The sequence below is a fragment of the Dendrobium catenatum genome, unplaced genomic scaffold (genome assembly GCF_001605985.2).
Source record: "Dendrobium catenatum unplaced genomic scaffold, ASM160598v2 fragScaff_scaffold_104, whole genome shotgun sequence".
Classification (NCBI taxonomy): Eukaryota; Viridiplantae; Streptophyta; class Magnoliopsida; order Asparagales; family Orchidaceae; genus Dendrobium; species Dendrobium catenatum.
In genome coordinates, this window is record NW_021318566.1 from 318,713 (window position 1) to 340,118 (window position 21,406).

Consider the following 21,406-nt stretch of genomic DNA (forward strand, 5'->3'; position numbering starts at 1 on the left):
TGAAGTACTGAGTTCGGTATTTCACAGTACCGAGCTCGGTACTAAGCAATATCGAGCTCGGTACTGCTCAGTATCGAGTAAGGGTGATGTGACACATTTTTATTGGGCTTCGAACGACATCCGGTGTCTGATTGCTAATGTCGGTCTATAGTTATTGACGGTTGATATCATAGCTCTAGAATTCTCTATGAATTTTAAATTTATCTTCATTGAAAATCTTCTTTTGAATATGTATCAATATGAGCTATTCATATAATTGTGGAGAGGGTATTCCAATACTTTTATGATAAAAATTTGAACATTTTATTTATTGGACTGTTAAGATTTTCTTCCTTCATATTATATTTTATGGACATTCACTAAATTAAAATTTGAGTAAATTTATACTCATTAGATTTGTCACTTTGAGATGCTATTTTAGATTCTTAGCATGTACCATTTGAAGGACATTAGACTCTCAAATGCGCTTGAAAATTTTATAGGACCATTTACATACATGTCACTCTATATTATCCTATTTACATATCTAACACTCAAAATTTTAATATTACATACATACCATCTTATATTATTATGTATGTAATATTAAAGTTTTAGATGTTAGATATGTAAATAGAGTGATATAAGTTGATATGCATGTAAAACTCTCAATATTATAATTATGATGATTTGGAGTCAAATCTTTACATTACTGAAACACAATTAAAATTATAATTGTTAAAAATAGCTTTGAATGATGTCATAATTACTTAATAAATTTTATAATTCAAAATTCTGATTCTTTAAAATATTAAATTCATATCAAATTTTATGCCTAATCATCATATGCCTATTTAGCATATTATTGTTATAAAGCATATTCAAAAGAAATTTTGCAGATTTGCACAACGAAATCGAGCGTTGTGGCTCATTGGTTGACGAACTTTTATTTGGTCCGGTCACCTAACGTAGATCTACGTTCGGACGCCAGTAAAATAGTGTCACGTGTTCTTACTTTTTATCGCGCGGCCCGACAACCCGACCCGGAACGAACCTGAGATTGCTATGTTCGCGTATTGCTCGGTATTGCTAGGTTTTGATCGATTTTGCTCGACAATAACGAGAAATACCATTATGTGAAGATCAATACCTAGCAATACTGAGTTTTTCGGTATTGCTCGATATTGGTCTTCACAGAGCAGTATTTCTCATTTTTGACAAACAATACATAGCAATACCTAGCAATACGCGAACATAGCAATTTCGGGTTCCGGTCCGGGTTAGGTCGTCGGGCCGCATGGTAAAAAGTAAGAAGACGTGGCGAAATATTATTGGCGTATGAACGTAGAGCTACATCAGATCACATGACCTAATAATTGTTCTTGGTTGACAGGCGAAAAATTCTCTATACTGCTCACGCTCCAATCTCATAACCTTAAAAAAAAAAAAAAGACTTGCACAACCTTCAATATGAAACAAACTACACATGCTAAAAATGAAATATTTTTAAAATTAGCAGAAAATGTCAAACAAATTTACCATTTTATAACAAAAAATCCAAATATAAATAAATGCATAAATAAATACAACCTAGAAAAAGCATTGCGAAAATTAGAAATAATTTACCCATGATTAGAGTCTTCAGAGCCGTCAAACAACAGCAATTTCCACGCGTTTTCCCCTCGGCCAACAAAGAAAAAGTCGGGGAAGGCGTAGAAAAATTCTCCGAAAGCTTGTTCTCCCGCCGGCAGTTGGAGTGCGCCGGCGGTTATCAGGCGATATCGACGAGAAATTTCCAGAAGGGATTGATTTGAAGAGGGAAGAAGGGGACAGGGGTTTCTTTTACGGGAGGAGAGAAGCAGGAGGAGCAAGATGATGATGACTACGAGCTCGATGGGGGCCATGGAGGCCCCCATCCTCAACGACATCATAAGGAGGTTACTTGCCGGCGGTAAGGGAGGCCGCTTTCGCCAAGTCCAGCTTTCGGAGTTGGAGATCCGGCAACTTTGCGTCGAGGCCAAGCAGGTGTTCCTCTCGCAGCCAAATCTGCTCGAGATACAAGCCCCAATCAAGATCTGCGGTCAGTTCTCAATTTTATCTATCCGCTCTCCCTGAAAATTTTGCGTGTTGCAATCCTGAATGATTTTTCGGCTGGTTTTAGTCTGTTTGTTCCGTTTTTTGGTGGTTTCTTTTTTAGTTTTAATCTTTTACGTTTGTTATGACTAAGAAATGGCGATTCGATTTTCGGACTGTATTAGGTTTTGGTAGGCAGAACGTTTCATGAGGTTGAGAAGTCGTGAATGGTAAGCGTTTTAGCGGGCTCAATGTGCTTTGCTTTGTCCTGGTTAATCTACTTGGTATTGAATTGGATAATAAGATTGTCGGAAAGTTCTATGCATAGGAAGTTTGTAGAATTGTGCATGAGATTGTTGAATTACCATCAGTTTATTTATCTGGAATTCTGGATATATCCGCCTCTTATTTTGGGATCTTGTTACGTTTATATTTTAATGGATATGAGGAATTAGTTTAATTAGGCTAAACTAAGGGTGAGCAATGGGAGTTATGCGAGGTCTGATTATCGATCCATGGGGAAGGATGTGAACGAATGAAAATGATTAAGTTAGAAAAATGTATATTCTTGTATCGTGAACTGTTATCATAGGAAACCCATTGACAATTTTCTATTTGGCTGAAAGGGCCTGCAAATTAGTAAAATATTGATCTATATGTTTCGGAAGATTTGATTATTTTAGGTTTATATGTTACTTCACAGACATCGGGAAGTTTAGAACATTTTTTAAATTGTAGGAGGAGAACTGTCTCTATGAATCCAGTTGGCCGGATTCTTCCATTGGCAGTAAGTTACTGATGCTACATATTATTACACCATGGGTCATGGAGGCGGTACACCTCGGCAACATGGGACGTGATTTAGGGATAAAAAGGCATGTTTTGTAAGAGAAATTTGCATATACAAGTTATATAACAGGGTAAATATAGGAAGTGAATTATAAAGCCAATTCATTAATGAAATGCAAATAACTAGTACAAAATAAAAATAGTTTTGATACAAGCCAAAAGGAATATAAATAGAACAAATAACAAGAAAAAAACTACCAAACTCTCATAATTAAAAAACATAATAAACTTTTATAAAATATAAAATACAAAAAGCAAACTATTACAGGTAATTTGTTCTTGAGGTGGCTGTCTACAAAACACACTTACAGGATCTAAAAAGAGACAGTAGGTGAGTTTGATAAATTAAACTTAGCAAGTAACTCCTATCTATCAAAATATAAACGACAACAGAATGGGGCATACAATATGAACAATCAAAAGGTAGAAGTAACAACCTATATTCACCAAAACAAAATAGTACTAACACATGCCATGTTTTCTACAACAGAAATTTAATATGCTAATGTTATTAATGTATGTACCAAACTAGTGTAAGTGTAATTTATTTTAATGCCCATGAATGCAATCACATTTTCTATCATTATGCCTCAAAATGACATATCAGTTATTTATTGTTTTCAATTCATGTTCGCTTATATGTTCTTATATATATATTGTCAGTTTATCATATATCCATCACTGAGAAGGTAAACAACCACCCAAGAAAATCCAATAATTTTTTCTATAGAGTTGTCACTCTAGGGGTTCGTCGACCATAGGGTTCTACCGACATACACACAATTATATAGTGTAAGTGCTTTTACAAAAAAAAAAACTTCAACATGTATTATATAAATCAACATGACAATCATTATTTATATAACCAACATAATTTGCAACATGTGTATCATGCATTGCATTAAATAAAGTTAATGTGCATAAATTAAACTTTCTATAGCATGAACTATTTAAATGCTAAAAGTTCGTAGATGAACAAATCAAAATAATTTTATTTCTACTACATGATGATTTCAATGTAAATCAAATCAAATCCCTGACATGAACAATACTAATAAATATTATAAATATAACTGACAACTTAAATAATTATAAAAAAATCTAATGCAAATATCACAGATTACGTCCCTAATAAAGAAGGGTATATTTATGTCAAAATAAATAACATTTACTTACCTCTAGGCTAGCGACACGAAATTCCAAGCATATTAGATATTCAATCGGCAAAGCTATGAGGAAAAAGACCTGAAAAAAAAAATCCTACAATAAGTGAAGAGAAAATAACTAAGGCCACCGAACCAAAAAGTCGAAAAAGAATTTATATTAATGTGGAATAATCTCTTGCTAAAAAAAATCAAAGCTTATGATCTAATATGAACAAATACATATATTCATGGATTCATTGGAAACACAAGCTTATGATAAACCACTATAATTACAAATAATTTGATAAGGTAACGATGGAGAATATGAAGGAATTTGATGGTTACCTTACGATCGATTGAGAAGGATAAGATGAATTATTGTCGGTGGTTCTTAACTAAGGAAGAAGATAGGAGGAAGATTATATGCTATTGTCTTTCAATCGAATAAGGAAGAGGTTGAATACCTTCAACAGCGGCGACAACAAAAAAGATGAAGAGAAAGAAGAGGAGGCTCGGCAGCTATTTCGAGCTAGAAAGAAAAAGAGTAAAATGATGCCTTAATTTCCCTGTTGGGTTTAAATGGTAAGGCCGACAAGGGCGGGAGGATTTCAGAAGACAAAGGAATCACGTGATTTACGCTATTGGAGGGAGACGCGAGTCAAAGGGGCGCAAAACGACGGTTGATGCGTGCGATTGGTCTCAATCTGGGTGGAGGGAGCGGTCGGCTCCCGCATGCCGAAGAACCCACACCGGTTCGGTCCGGTTATTACACATATATTGTGTGGAATTCAGTGTCTTCATTGTAAACTACTTTTTAGTGGTTCTTGAGATCAAAAAGAATCTATTTGGTGATTAGGCTGAGATTTCAAGGACTAAAATACCATTTTTCAATACTTGCCGAGTCACTTGCTTGGTAGGTGTTGTTTAGTGTTTCCTGCAGCTAATAGTGTGCAGGATAGATTGATAGCATGTTAGAGAAAATTTAATAGCTTATTGTTCATATCATGCGAATTTCTTCTCTCTAGTGGCAAGCATTGCATGCCATCACATTTTACATCCCAATGAACGGTGAAATTGATCAAAGTCTGGAATTGATAGTGTTTCTTTGTTTATCTATCACTTGGAGAGTATTTTTTTAGCTCAAGTGTTTTTCTGAGCCTTTTTTTCCATAGTTAGCACTCGATTGCAAACAACTATAATAAACTATATAGTTTATTTAAGATATGCTATTATAGGAAAATAACAATATTGGTGTTTGCTATATTTGGAAAGCATTGATTAAGAGATACATTTTTATTATGCTTGATGTTCTCTTAATTGAGGACATTCACTTCATTATTGCTTCCTTTTTTGCTCATGCCCATACTAGCTTTCAATCAATAATACATTACGCATTTTTTTGGGTTTAATATGGCTCAAAGCAAAGACTCCCCACTCTCCCTCCCTCCTATCCCACTTTAATCTCCCCTAGGCACCCTTCCCTCACACATTGCCAATCCTGTAGCCCACCATTCTTTCTTTCATTGTAGCAAGACCTCCCATAACACACCCTGTCGCAAATCGGCCTCCACATCTCTACTCAACCTTGACTTTCATTTTATAATGCTCGTCTTTGCTTGCATAATTTTATGCATCTCGCATCTCTAGTATTTCGCTAGCCCAAGCATTCACCCCCAAGCAACCTCATAGGTAACTCCGCTCACCTCAATTGCATTTAATCCCAATCCCACATCTCCCATGGAGCATCATGTCTATACTGCATCCCGCTTGCACGATCCCCTGCATGCCTGCTCCCATGGATCTTACTTCCCGTTGTTCCCCTCTTTCATCATAATAATAAGCTAGATGAGGAAGCTGGAGGCATTTTTGCATCAATCTTTATGTAGTTGAACCAATTCAAGCTTTGGGTCCTCTTTGACCGTACTATTACTATAAAATTCTTTTTTCATGTACTTCCTTCCATTGCATTGTTGAACACAGATGTTCACATACTCCTAGCATAACAATCGCCTTATCAACACCAACATTTGCATACAAATTAAAGACAATAGAAATTTGAGTGTCAAGATCATACATGAATTTTGATTAGAATCATGTAGGGGTGTAAAAAGTCAAGTCGGGCTCAAGCCATAACAAGCTCGAGCTCGGCTCGCCTAAATTTCAGGTGGCTCGAACTTGAGCTTGAGCTCAAACTCTGCTCATGCTTGTTAACATTCAACTCGAGCTTGAATGAGCTTCTCGAACTCACCGACACCACAAAAAAAAAAAAAAAAAAAAAAAATTAAACCACTGCCACTAGTTAGTCACTGATCAGCTTGTTGCTACCCGAATAAACATTTGCATCTATTTCATGTAGAAAACAAAATATATGAGATGACATTTAAATATGAAGGGTTCAAATTTTTTGTCCATCTTGTTTCATGAGAAAAGGATGTTTAGTTAGATAAGTTGAAACAAATTAAATTGTCTATTTTTATGTTACGTTATTTGAGCTAGAAGATAAAAATAACACAAAAAATCGACTAAGGATCTGATAGATATTGAAAATGAAAAAAACCATGTATGAGGTTTCTTTTTCATTTATTGGCTGGATTTATTTTGGTGCAAGTTCGATGTTCTTCGAACTTCAGGAATTACCTGCGTGATATTGAAATACAACCTTCACACCTAATCATTGAAATACAACCTTCACATCTAATCATATTAGGCTTTCAAAGTGTAATTATTACGTAGGTACTAATGCTAGCTTGTTGGAGTACTACGGGCATCCACATCTATCATACATCTAAACCTAAGAGATGGCTTGAGGTTAGTTTTTATGAAATTTATTGAAGTGAATTAAGGCCGTTTAAAACCATAATCTAATAAAGCTCCATTCTGTTTCCTTCTTGTGAGAGAGAAGAAAATCCTGCAATCAAAACAACTTTTACAAATCGCCAAAGTTGACAGAAAGACCAATATTGCTTATGCTCATATCCCGTTGTTTTATTGAATTCTTTCACTAAACCTCCATGACTGACTGGATTGATTGTCTTCCCTTCTTATTGCCTTATATCTAGTGAATAACTTTGGCTTTCCTCGTTGTTATAATTCCTCGATCTCAAACTATTCTTCATCTGAACCTAAAGGTATCACACCTTCCTCTCTCACCGTGCACCAGATGAGCGGCAGGTAGATCCAAAGCTGCTGTCACTTCATCACAATGCAAAGGAAACATAATATGAACCCTTTTTTTTGCTTCTACATGTCACCAAATATTAATTTTCTTTTTGCTTTGAAGTGTTTTATATACCTCTGCATCCATTTGGATACTTTTTGAAAGGCAGTTTTTGCTATAGTTTGATGTTAAATTATCTAGTATTAGGACCCTCAGATGAGCTAGTGGGTAGTAATTAACCTCTAGGAAAGACACCCTTCCGTCATAATTGAGTAACGAAGGGAGTTGAGCTGGCCTTAATTTTTTTCTTAGAATCCAATGTAAAAGCCACACGGCTTGTTCCTGATTACTGTTAGTTCACGAAGTTCGTCTGTTTTCTTGGTTTATTCCTGCATAATGCCATCCTTAAGATTTATTCTTCTTATCCATGGAAGAATATAATAAACTTATTTCGCAGTGTTTGTTCTTGATGGTTTCAAAAGCAAACAGGAAGGACAAACTTGTAAATAATCAGAAATTTCACAGAGATAGAGTTAGCACGATATTGAAGATTACCTTGGCGCATTGCATCTTAGCGAGTACATTGCCAACTGGTCAATGTTCAGAACTTTATTCTCATCTGAATTTAATTTTTGATGAATTCTTTTTATATTCTAGCTTTGGGCACCTTGGAAGATCTTCTGCTTGCAAAGTGCTTTTCTTTTCTTTTTCTTCTTTTGGTTATCATGTGAAGCTTACAGTAGTATATTGCATTACCGCTTCATTAACTACTATGAATTATTATTTATTAGTAGTCTCGGTTCTTGTGATACTTAGAAATTGTTTTTGGTAAATAAAATACGGTGGTTTGTTCAAGCTTTTTCCCTGACACTCTCCATTGCTGATACCAATAGGAGTCTCTTGGACTTCCGTCCTTATCTTTTCTTTTAAAGGCGAGAGGATATGAATCGCCAGATCAGGTGTTATTGGGAGAGGATAAAAAGAGGGCAGAGGGATGGTTGTGATGGTAGCGGTGATGATTTCAGTTCTAAAAAAAAAAAAAAACATACGAGTTTTTAGAGAGAAGCAGATCTTACGGCTGCCAAAGAGTAGAATACTAGCACCCCAATGGAACTAGTGTGGAAAAGGTAAAGAGGAGGGCAAGTTTTGTGAGATATGAATGGATTAGTTTTTGTAGAGTTTTGAAAGGGAAAGGAGAAGCAATTCAGGAGTGCTAAATTGCTTCATATTAAAAGAAGGGTCTATTTTTATCAAAACCTGGGGCATAGGTTTTGTTCACATTTTTTTTCAAGTTTTACCAACTATTAGTCTTTTTTATTACCAGCTTTAGTTAGTTTGTTCTCCCCTACCTGCCTTCTTTTTTTGATATGTGTGTGTTTCTTGTGGGGTGAGGAATTGCAGAAGGATTGTTGGTGCTGTTGCACTGTGGTTTGTGTAGCAACTATTTGCATCCATGACCGTATCTTCCAATAGTTAAATGAATTTTATAACATTCAATTTTGAAATGTAATATACAAAAACTAGGTTTTTTAGAATGAAAATGGAGTGTAGGACCATGATGGATGAAAACTAAAATACATATAGTGATTTGAGGATGGTATTTTAGAAAATTGAGATGCCAAAAATCTTAAACCATTAGAGAAGTTGAAAGGATGGTTGAGGCTTTTTGTTTAAAGATAACAACTTAGGAAAACAACTAAAAGATACGTAGATCACCTTTCCAGTTATGCTCTTGAACATGAGGTTCTTTTGTTGATTCTCAATTGCAACAATTGGAATGTTAATATGGATTCCCAATTAGTTGATTTCCTATTATTTAGTTGAAATTTGGTTGAATATTTCTTGTGCCTGTTATCAATGCTATATGGATTCTCTTCACTCCACTTATTCGGCATCCAATTAGAATGTCAATAGCAAGCAATTATGCATTGGCCAAGAACCATGAAAATTGAAATCTAATCAATCTGTGGATATCTCAAACCTGCTCGGACCTAGAAGGGCTATAAAGGGTTCAAGCTTAATTGAAAGATTCGTAGATAACTTAGAACTAATGAAAGTGAAGAAATTGGGAAAAGAATATGATTGACACAATGGCCTCTAAGAAGATGACTACTAAAGGAGGAATGGTTGCTAAGTGAGGATAATTTTAAGATTTTGGTATGGATTTGACCCCTTATGCACTTGGACCATTTCCTTGATTCAACTGAGCTCTTCTTATGCTCTTGAAAATTTTCTCACTCTCAAAAATATTTTCTACATTGACTGATCATCAAATATTTTTTGCGCTGACAAATCCAAATCATCACTCCCCATTACAAGCCCTCAAACTATAAATTAAAATAGAAAGGGATTTATGTACATATTATTCAAAACTATAGAATTGACATATTTAACCTTGTTATTTACACACACAACACTTAGAACTTTAAATAACATCAAAAATAGTGCCCTCATTACCCTATCTGTTGGGAGAGATCATTGGCAATAAATTGATGGAAACAGTGGAGTTTCAACATCGTGATTGTTGGTAGAAAAGACATTGGTGATGCATGAGGCATAGTTCACCAATGTGGGGTGATTGATTAGGGAGAGGATTAGCTCAGGTAAGGGGATGCAAGAGAGAGAGAGAGAGAGAGAGAGAGGGGATGAAGCTGGAGCCACTCGACTTGTGAGATATTGAGCAAGAGATGGAGATGAAGAGATAGGCCGTGTACGTGAGAGTGAGATAGGCAGGAGGAATTGAAGACAATGCATTGTAGATCTTGTCACCCTTCCCTATAAGATCTCATCACGACTTCCTTCCTTGTGTCTGACGAGATCCGTCGTGACTTCCTTTTCATTGTTGATGGTTTTATTAATGGAGTTAGCATGTAAATAGTGAAGTTTAGCTATTAAATATATAAATCTTATAGTTGTGAGTTCTATGTATGTAAACCCCCATAGGAAAACAAAGTCTTCTGCACAATGAACCATGGAAAGTAGTGTTACTTCCAAGGGTCACATGAAGTCGTATCGTGCTATACAAAATAAGTAGAATGTTACTTTGGAGAGAGAGGCTTCGTTTTATTGGAAGTTTTTTATGCTTATTCCATTTTAAAACAACAAATTTATTTATTTTTTACTGTTTGGTTTACGTTCCCAATAATTACTTTTTTTATTTTTTTGTTGTTTTGAGAAAGCTTTTTATATATGCTTCTTCGTTAGAAAACTCCATTTTATGAATCAATGTTTCTTAAAACTGTCTTTTACAAAAGTATCAAATAACCAAATGAAGCTAGAGTCCTGAGAAAATAACAACATGATCTCCTTCACAACCCATGTTGAAGGGGTACTGTCCAACTTATAAAATGAATTAAAATTCAAGCTTGAAAAATCAAGTGTGCTGGCACTGATATACCTAATTCAAGCTCAGCTGTCAATAATGATGAAAGTAATGCAGTTAAAGTTTAATGTTGTCCTCAGATATTTTAAATATTAGGGATAATACTTTCCATTATAATCAATGATATAAGGGGGAATGAAGTTGAAGGCCAATCCAAAAATATTTTGATTGGGGAAATGAATTAGTCTTAAACAGATTCCTAGCATGCAAAATGGTCTGCTTTAGTAATTGTATCTATTCTCAACATTTTGAAGTATGCCTCAAACAAATCATTAAACAAAACAATATCATATACAGCTTCTCTATTATGTACCATGATATGCAGTGCACAACAGATTTGAGCCTGGAAATTCTTGGTTACCAACAAAAATATAGTTAATTCAGTTACTAGTCCTAAAACATATATTCTATACAGATGTATATCATTGAGCTAAATATGATTTGAAATTATCTAAATATGGACTTTTTTTTTTTAAATTTATGAGGAAGACGTCAGACCGTTGCTCCACTTGAATTCTTCTCATTAAAATTGCCTCAATTGCAAATTAAAGTGATTATCAAGTCTTTTTGGTTTTCAGTTGTACAACAGCCCAGAGCCAATTCCATTATATAGTCCTTTTTAAATAATATGTTAATCTTTACTTGACTTTTTGGTTTTAATTATTTTGTTTAAAGATGTTCCCATATTATATACTGTCATGTCTTTGCTCTTTATCTTGTATACTCCCCAATCAAATAGAAGAAAATCTGTCTACTCGAAGATAATCTTGCACTTCTGCCATATGCTCATAATGTGTACATGCAAAATAGATTATGAAGCCTTTCAGAAAACTTTCAGAATTATTATATTTGAATATGATTTGCAGGTGATATCCACGGACAATTCATTGACCTTTTGAGAATCTTTGAATGTGGCGGGTTCCCTCCATCCTCAACCTATCTATTCCTTGGTGATTATGTTGATCGAGGAAAACAAAGCTTAGAAACAATATGTTTGCTCCTTGCATACAAAATCAAGTACCCTAACAAGATTTTTCTTTTAAGAGGAAACCATGAGGATGCAAAAATTAATAGGGTTTATGGCTTCTACGATGAATGTAAGAGAAGGTTCAATGTCCGTCTCTGGAGGATTTTTACAGATTGCTTCAATTGCTTACCCATAGCTGCAATCATTGAAGAAAAAATACTGTGCATGCATGGTGGACTCTCTCCTGAACTGATAAGTTTGGACCAAATAAGAGACATGCAAAGACCTTCTGAGATCCCTGATTATGGTCTCCTCTGTGATTTGCTTTGGGCTGATCCTGACCCAGACATTGAAGGATGGGGAAAAAGTGATAGAGGTGTTTCATGCACTTTTGGTGCCGATAAACTTATAGAATTCTTAGAGAAGAATGATCTTGATCTAATATGCCGCGCCCATCAGGTATGTTGATTTTTCTTGTCCCAAACCAGACTTATCATGTCTTTGTTTTTATAAATGGTGTCGAAAGGAGCTCTACTCATTGTTTCTTTTTCCAGGTGGTCGAGGATGGATACGAGTTTTTTGCAAAGAGGAGATTAGTGACAATATTTTCAGCTCCCAACTACTGCGGAGAATTCGATAATGCCGGCGCTTTGTTGAGCATAGATAAATCCTTAATGTGTTCTTTTGACATTTTGAAACCTCTAGAAGTGAAAGGAGAGGGTGGTGGCTCTAAAGCCTTGAGACCACTTCCTAAGAAGGTATGTCTAGTGATGTTATCATTTGCTTCTTAGGCCTCGTTTAGAACGGCTTTCTTCCTGCTTCTTAATGCGGCTTTCTAGTACAAATATTAATTTTTTTGTACTAGAAAGTCATTTTATGAAGCAGTAAGAAAGCCGTCCCAAACGAAGCCTTAGATGCTAGATTCTTATCATAATTCTAGCATTAATTCTAAGAAGATTGTCATATTTCTTGGTATCATATGAGTCTTTCATTTTAAATGATGTATTGTCCTTTCCCTTTTTTTATCTGAATCTGCAGTTGCCAAACCTGTTTAATGGATTAAGGGGAGTTTCCTCTCAGACAAAAGCAGGAGATAGTGAGTAAGCAGTGGTGATCTTAGTTGTTCATGCTATTTTTGGTGCCATGTTTAGAAGCCCTGATCAGCTCTTTTTCTTTCTTACTAGAGGTGTGAAGAAATTGAAATTTGTATATGTCAGTTAGTTCTATCTGTATAGCAAGAAAGGTCCTGTTAATTTTTTTTTCTTTTTTTAACTTAATTCACTCTTTTTCTGTGCTTGTACTTGTTTAAATTATTGTTCTCCTCTGATGACTTAAATGAAGACTCTTGAAATTATTTTGCTACCAGTAAAGTTCATACTGCAAGTGTATGTCCCCACCCAGCACCATAGTTGATTTTATTGCCTGATTGTGAAGAATGGAGTGAAGGAAATGAAAGTAGCTTTTTGAATAGATTTTCAGAAACTGGTTATATTTAATTTTTATGGGTACAGTTTATTTCATTTGTTTGTTATGGTCATATTTCTTTTTTTTCTTCTCTTGCAGTAGAGACTATAGCTTCATTTGGAGCGATTTTCTTACTGCTTTTTAAAGCAGCTTTTTAATTTTTTAATTAAAAAGCTGTTTTAAAAAGCAATAAGAAAGCTGTTCAAAGTCAAATATATAGCAGTCTTTGAACTCTTCTTCAACATGATAGCATGGCGGATTTTCTCTTTGCCATGTCCTGAAAACTATCTTCTTCCATAATGAAAGAAGCAGTCTCATCCTCAAGATAGCTTTTTTTGTGAGCAAAAATTTAAAGTTCTTAGGCTTTGTTTGGGACGATTTTATTTGTACTAAAAAATTATTTTAAAAAACAGTAAGAAAATCATCCCAGATGAAGCCTAAAAATATATGACAACTTCAATCAATCAGAAATTATAATTGACCAAATGGCAAGATTATGATGAAGGTTGTAAGGGCAGCCAGCCTTTAATCCAAATCTTAAAATAGTTCACCAATTTAAATTTTATATCCATTTTAACATATAAGCATTAATTGAAATCCATGGAGATCTTTTTTATGTTTATTCATGTAAATAGAGAAGGTCTCTTTAACATAATCAATCAGAAGCAAAGCAACCGAATGGCTAGCTCTAATCCAACAAAATAAGGATGATAAGTACAAAGCAGAATCAGGGTAAGATTACTAATGTACATGGCATTAATGCTAAATTAATAAAAAGTTCTTTCTTTGGCTCAAATTTGAAACCTACAAATTACATTAGAGGCAAATATTGCCTAAAAAGCCATTTACATACATTCCATTGCCTAAAAAGGGAACTGTAGTTCCCTCTTTCTTAATAAAATCATTTTTGAGGGAGACAATTTGTTTAGTTGATACAGATATTGAAAATTCTTGCTAATATTCTGAATTTGAATCCCGCAAACATTAAATTTATAAACTAATAAATCACTTCCCTTTGCTCCCAAGCAGAGCTCCCATTCTTTCTTAGGAGGCAATGATATGCAAAGCTCTCATAAACCTTCAGCAACTACAAAGAATTCAAATTCTTTAGAGAATTTCTTGAGCAAAGAATGAGAGGAATTAAGACTGTTAGCCTATTGATTTCCTCAATCTCAATATATGATTTATATTGTTTAGGCTTCGTTTGGTTATTCTATACATTTTCTAAAAGGTAGTTTTAAAACTGTTGTTCGAGAGAACGGAATTTTCTAAAGGATAAGTTAATATCAAAAAGTTTTTGAAAACAGTACAAAAATAACAGTATTCAGAACATGTTTAATAAAAGTAATTTTATCAAACAAATAAATTTTTTATGCTTTACCGTTAACAGACGAAAAAAATATTAAAAGCGGAACGAACCCTTAATGAATTATATAACCAATAGGTTTTCTTTTATAGGACTAAAGAACATGTTCCATTATAGCAATAACCCTCAGCAGCAATCCCAAATGTATCTAATTGAAACTGAAAAAAAAAAAAAAAAGGATCATCAGTTTGTATGAAAAGAGAGAAGAACCCATACTTCAACAAATATCTTAAAGGTACACTACAAATATTCATTTGTGCTATCTAATAGAACATAGCAAGACCAAAAAAAAGAACATTCGTACTCTTTCTTCTGTAGAAGATTCTCAAAGTAAAGCTTTACTAACCTTAACGAAATTGCTGCAAGTCTACACCCTCTGCAATTCTGCAGTGTGCCTATCAAGCTGCTCTTTTAACTCTTCTCTCCATGCTTCGATGCGGTTTTCATGCTTCTTAATCAGCTCAGATTTGGTCTTCAGCTCATCCTCCATGATGGAGATCTCCTAATAAGCATTGAGAGTGCCAAATGATTAGAAATCGTCTGACAAGTTATAAAATTAATAACTCAATTTATCAAAACCTTTCGCAGCATTTCCTCTTTTGTTGGCTGGTCCTCATGTTGTAGGCTGATGAAATACAGCTGAAGCTTCTTTGCTGCTTCCATGAAATCTCTTGCATGCCGCTCTACGTCAACTACAAAAAGAAGAGTGACTTGACATATATTTCCACACATGAGAGAACAGGAGTAAGTTTATAAGTTCACGAAGATGCATATTGGAGAATTATGATACGGCTTGGAAGCAAAAACATCAAACAACAAATACAAAAACTACAATAAAATCAAAACAGAGGTTGATTTTGTATTAATATGTCAATAAGAGAAAATAAGATGCAGGTGGTCTACAGTTCGAGAGGTGGATCGGCTCTCCCAATCAACCTAGATGATGTTAGGAAGCCCTCAAAAAAAAAAAATTACAGCAAATCCAAAACTCAGTCATAGGATAATCCTAAAACTCTAGACAACTCCTCCTTAAATAATTCTAAAGCACAATAACATAAATAAAACCTTCATAAATAATCTAAATATAATTTGGGAAATTTTTCTAAACAATTAAACATAATTTAGAAAATCTTCCTAAATAAATTAAACATAATTTAGAAAAACTTTTTAAACAGTTAAACATAATTTAAAAAATCTTCCTAAATAAATTAAACATAATTTAGAAAACTTTACTAAACAATTAAACATAATTTAGAAAATATTTATAAACAATTAAATATGATTTAGGAAATCTTCCTATTCAATTAAATAGCTTCTCCTTGATTTTTCTTCCTCACATAATGAATAATAGCTTCCGTGGCTCCCACAAGGTGGGCTACCCCTGATGAATCAAATTATTATAAATAAAGCTAGTAAACATATGTTCCTTGCAAAGGCGAAAAAAATTCTTAGTTTGTTGGCTGTTTCATGTCAATGATGCTTACGTTTCAAAGAAATAAAACAGAAAAGGGTAAATCATAGCAGGGTGCTTCAGGTCATGGGGTTGCTACATGTTCATGTTTTTAAAAACTTATAATTGGGACCCTAGCACTTTTTCATGGCGCAAGTCCTCAAACTTAGTTGTTAGTCATAAAATAGGCATTAAGTGGGATCACATGATCATATATATGCAAATCTTTATTGAAAGTTAGAGGTTTCAATTCCGAAAATGCATCACTGTAAAATTGTTTCTGCTCGTTCAAAGCAGTGTAAAGTTGTAAACACTATAATAACTGATAAATAAAACAAAACAATATAAGGCATACAAATATCTTGAAAAACTTAGATAAGCCATAAAACAACTAAAAAAACAAATTAAAAAGAAAAACAACTCATGCAAATGTTAATTAAAAAATGCGCTGATAAATTCTATCAAAGCTAATAATAAGAAAGCATACATATCTGCTACAAAACTACACCTCTTCTACAAACTCTTCCCCTCTGGGTTTTCACTATTGCAAAGCATGACAATCGCAATTTTTGTTGAAGATGAAAGAACGACTCCAAAATCTTCTGATGCCATTTGAGAAGAAAAATGAGAAGAAAAAGAATTCTTGTGCCCCCAAAACCCATTTTAGTTAGAATAATTGATCGAAGAAATCAAAGATTTATGTTGATACATTCGAATAATTAAATTGATACATTCGAATAATTAAACGTTTAACAAGTACTAAACTGATTTAAGTGGTGAAGTTTATGGCTGGCAAACCACGGCCATTATCAATCGGCTCAACTAGTACTCTCATGCCAGCTTACAAGTAAAGAGCATTTTATGAATAAGCAAACTTTTAAGTCACCCGTCACCGAATAATAATGTGAACCACATACCCAAGGCTCTAATTGTAGGGTTAGTAAAAAAATGTGGACCAAGTTGACCTTAGGTGCTTAGATGTAATTTCCACAAAAAGTAAATACAAACTCATTAATATTTTTTTACATTGCAAGCACAGGTTTTATGATTTATGAGATGGACGGAAATTGCAATTATTTGTTAGGTTGCAGATGATGCCTTTTGAACCACAACTTAAAATATGAATTTTAAATATTAGACTTAACAAGCATTGCCTGCCCTGATAGAGTGGATTATCAGACAAAATTTGTCAAACAAGAGATATTTATTTAGAGATTTTGTTCATGTAAGATACATTAAATACCAAGCAATATGCCATTTGCAATTGAACAAAATAAAAAATAAAAATACATAACTTTTGTAGAATGAAACCGATGTAGCATGGTTTTCAAGAAGCATCATTAATAGACCTTAATAGATATTTTCATCCTAGAAAAATCATTCGAGAGAAGAGTGAGCCTGTAGTTGACAACAAAAAGACCAATAAGGAACAACAGCAGGGGAACAAAAATGGCAGGAACAATGAATAATAGATACAACTGCAGGGGAAAATTGAAAAGGCATGAAAGTGCACATGAATAAGACACAATGGTGCACATCTACAAAAATCACTATAAACCAAAATCATGCATATATGGAGTCTTTAAGTCATGAGGGCGTCTCACAATAATTAAAGGAATAGGATAAAAGAATCACAAGGAAGCCATAAAAATCGGAATAACTGAAGAAGATTGCAAGGAGCCCACATCCAGGAATCGAATGCTTTGTTAGCATAACCAGAATGATAGAAAAGTTGTAGATAAGAATAAAAAAATCGCTTGAATAGGAAAATAGGGCAACCATGCATTTTGAGATTAATTATTAACAGATAATTATTGTTTTCGAGGGAAATTATATGAAAATGGATGACATAGAAGGATATAAATGAGTAACAAATTTGAAAGCATACGTTTCTATTAATCTATGAATGTGATAGTCCAATAAGTGAAAGTAAAATTTCATGCATTAATTATTAAGTTTCTATATGATTAAGCAACGATTGAAGAGCATATAATAAAAATTTCACCATAACAGGAATAAATAGAAGATTAAGGCAATACTCGTTGAACTTTCTAATAGCGAGATACCTTCATGCATGTTTTTTGTAGAAGATATAATTCTAATGGGTGTGATAATTTATGATAAGTGAAAAGTTAAAATAATGGTGGATGATTTATAATATAAGAGATTAAAGATTACAAGAATAAGAACTAGATGCATTTATATACAATTATAGGGGATGTATAATTGGTATGTAGTCATCAATATTTGTGGAACAACAAATGCCACCTAGGTGTGATGGAGTTTAAGAAACCATGAATCTATATTACAAAAGCTTACAGATATAAATGAGGGCATAAATTTTAGAACTAAAGCTTGGTGATTAAAATATAGACGTGCCTCAAATATTTTAAGAAAAGAGAATAGCATCGCAATCAACAATAAAAAATTGAAATTAGAACAACTATACTATATAAACCAAGTCAGTAATAAAGAAGTACCAAGAACCAAATTTGAGTGTGATAGAAATAAGAATAATAAGAGTAATGTGTGGAAAAATTAATAAAAATAGGGTGATAAATAGCGGTATAGCTGAAATGATTTGAGTAATACCTATTGAAGATAAGATAATTAAAATAAACTAAATTGAATATTTATAACAAATGATAAGATCCTTAGTTCATTCTTTTGGAGGTTTACATAGCAATATCGTTTTAATTTTAGCAAGGTCATGTTATCTTCTTTTCATAATTGCTTTAACAGTATAAATTGAAAGAAAGATTTTTTATGTTGTATTAGCAAGTGCATGTAGTCCTCTACACTATATTATTTTAAAATTTCAAAACTTGTCATTCCGCAAGTTTTCCTAGCATTATTTCTTTCCTTTCCTTACTCTCTTAATGTGAAGTTTTTTTTTTTTTTAAATGAAAAGAAAAATTTTAAGAGCTGAACTTAATCTTAGGAAAAAGATGATAGCCTCTTTCTCCTTAAGCTAAATGAGTGTTTTGCTATAGATCCCCAATGTTACCAATACGTCAGTCTACTTGCAATGGACAGTTAATTGGATGGATCAAATATTGGCCAGCTACTTTAGGCTATTTCAAATTGAAAAGGGTTGACTACTTTCATGTCTTGAAGACACACATAAGAATACAAAAGATCTGAAGATAAGCAAAAGAGATTTCATATTAGTAGGGATAACTCGGCATGGTCACCCAACAAGAGGTTGCAGCCATTCCTTGTCCACTGGAGGGGGCTGACAATTTTATGCTCCTCTTAAGATGATTAGGTATAAGCATTATCCTTCATCTTGGCCTTATAGATTGTATCATTAGCTAACTACCTCCTTAATCTAGGAAAAATAGGATACAATTTCTAAGATTTATAGATAGAAAACCTCATAAAGTTTGTTGCGCATGAATAGAAAATATTTCCTACACTTGCCCATGTATTCCTCTCTACTTCTCTCTTACATATCTCCTCTAACATTCTCTTCCCTCACCTCTCTCTCTCTCCCTCTCCCTCTCTATCATCCTTTTTCTATCGAACCAATAATGATGAAAACTAAGAGCGAAAAAAAGACAAGGAAGTAAGATGTGTGCAACCAAGAATCCAAGATTGATCCATCTCTTCCAAAGTAAAATCTAAAATCTAAATTTTATGTTTATTCATATTCTTTTTTAAGTTATTCTTGCTCCATTATGCATGTATGGCTTATTCATTTTATTGATTAAACCATAGCTTCAATTTTGTGCAGCTGAAAATTTTATGCTTAATCCCAAGGAAACTCAAACTCATCTTACTGTGTGCTCCCAATCAAGTAATAAGCCATACATCAATATATCAAACAAGACAAATGATCTTAAGATCATTTTTGGTACATGACGTGGCAAGAGATATTGACACAAGCCGTGCTACCATTTAGCCACGTTGTTTTAATTTCCTAATGCATGCTGCATTGCATTTAGACAAATCTAGAATGCTTAGTTAGTTATACAAGATGGTTCATTGAGATGGAGTAGGTCGTAAGAGCTTAGTCCTTCCTCTAACCAAAGACAAGCGGATGAACCCAGATGTCAGGCAACATAGTCAATCAACAACAAAAAAAAAGATAGTTGTCTAGAAAGAGTTCTAAGAACTAAGAATAAGATGATTCAATGATAATGGAAATGGCATTATCATCAAAATTTTCTTTTATTGAAATCCTTCTATTGATACATGTTTGATCTGGTTAACCTAAAAGATTGATAAGAAACTAAATCAATTAGTTTGAACAACACAAGGTCTTTAATGACTTGATTTTAGTTCCTAAGAAAAAAGAACTAATAAGTCCAATCAATTAATCAGCTTTACACATTCATGACAAAAAGGAATCAACCTAGCTTATGTATATATAACCTAGTATAATCTTTGGTTTCTAACTTAGAGGCCTCGGGCAACAATCCTAGCTGATGTATATATGATAAAATTCTCTAGATTCACATAGATTTAATTTTATAACTGGTATTGGGCCTATCTAATGATAACATAAGATATATTTTTAAACTTTATAACATATGCAATTCAATGGCATAGTCTTTTCTAATACACAAGATGATTTTGAAAACACCTTCAAGCGGTATTTGCCTTATGATGATGCACACCATCATGTTCATTCCTACTAAGCCACTTAAAACTCGATCAGCAAGACATAAGAATAACATGATGGCAAGGGCAAAGCTAGGAAGATTCCTTTATGCCAATCACAGACAAACAGACCAAATTAGCATGTTTGACAATCATTGTATTTGAAGAATGTTCTTACATGCATCTCAAGGACATTCATCAATCAGCATCATCATCAGTAGGGGTGTCAAAACCGGGTCAAGGGTCGGGTTCGTGTCGAACCCGAACCGACTCGAAGCTAAACGGGTTGACCCGAACCCGACACGGTAATGGATACGGGTCAATATACAGGACCCGAACCCGACCCGAGTCGGGTTCGGGTCCACCTGGAATGACCCGCTAACCCGATTTATTTTCAAAAAAAAAAATCAAAAACACAAACACAGAAAATTATATAAATAAATTTGCATAAATAAAAATTTTATTTAAGAATCAAAACCAATTTGTTAATTATAATATACAAATTATACAAAATATTAAACTATCAAATAAATTACACAAATAATTACAATTTTTAAAAATGTCAAACCATAATTACAATTTTTAAAAATAAATTACGCAATCATTTCTAGCAGTATTTCTAGAAATTAATTGCAAGTCACGACGAAGATATAACAAAACTGCTCGAAGTCCAACCCATTACACACATTGAAAGGGTAAATCATGCATGATGATAGAAGCAGTAAACAAGTCACGAAATACAGCATGATCAAACTTGTCATCAGACATTGATACTGAAGATTCAGTGTTGGTTTGTAAAATCAACTGTCCTATATCACGCATATTTCTTTTCTTACAATTTTCGAGGTGGCGTCTAAGATTATCGGTTCCATTTTTGCTATCACATAGATAAGTAGTACCACATTTCGTGCATTTACATTTTTGTTTTCCATCGTTCGTAATAGGTAGCATCTCATAATGGCCCCAAAC

General features: G+C 33.7%; 2 protein-coding genes across 4 annotated transcripts; one reads left to right on the forward strand and one right to left on the reverse strand.

Annotated features, from left to right (window-relative positions):
• Nucleotides 1–1,602: 1,602 nt before the first annotated feature.
• Nucleotides 1,603–12,935, forward strand: LOC110104409 (serine/threonine-protein phosphatase PP1-like). The gene is made up of 4 exons (XM_020833501.2): nt 1,603–2,059; nt 11,452–12,011; nt 12,107–12,310; nt 12,591–12,935. The coding sequence occupies exons 1-4, from the start codon at nt 1,852–1,854 to the stop codon at nt 12,654–12,656; spliced, it is 1,038 nt and encodes a 345-aa protein (XP_020689160.1). The 5' UTR covers nt 1,603–1,851; the 3' UTR covers nt 12,657–12,935.
• Nucleotides 12,936–13,746: 811 nt separating this feature from the next.
• On the reverse strand, nt 13,747–15,074 carry LOC110104402 (mediator of RNA polymerase II transcription subunit 28; the record flags this gene model as incomplete). Of its 3 annotated transcripts, XR_002304046.2 has the most annotated exon segments (4): nt 13,747–14,103; nt 14,486–14,540; nt 14,729–14,884; nt 14,962–15,074. XR_002304046.2 is itself a non-coding variant. In XM_020833486.2 (3 exon segments), coding segments are annotated over 2 exon segments (248 nt in total), but the record flags the coding sequence as incomplete, so codon positions are not given.
• Between the last annotated feature and the right edge of the window lie 6,332 nt (nt 15,075–21,406).

Bases quoted from the DNA above. Each gene is read 5' to 3' on its own strand.
- LOC110104409 (XM_020833501.2), top strand. From the start codon at position 1,852: ATGATGATGACTACGAGCTCGATGGGGGCCATGGAGGCCCCCATCCTC. The intron at 12,012-12,106 runs GTATGTTGATTT...TTCTTTTTCCAG, and splicing joins TAATATGCCGCGCCCATCAG to GTGGTCGAGGATGGATACGA. The intron at 12,311-12,590 runs GTATGTCTAGTG...CTGAATCTGCAG, and splicing joins TGAGACCACTTCCTAAGAAG to TTGCCAAACCTGTTTAATGG.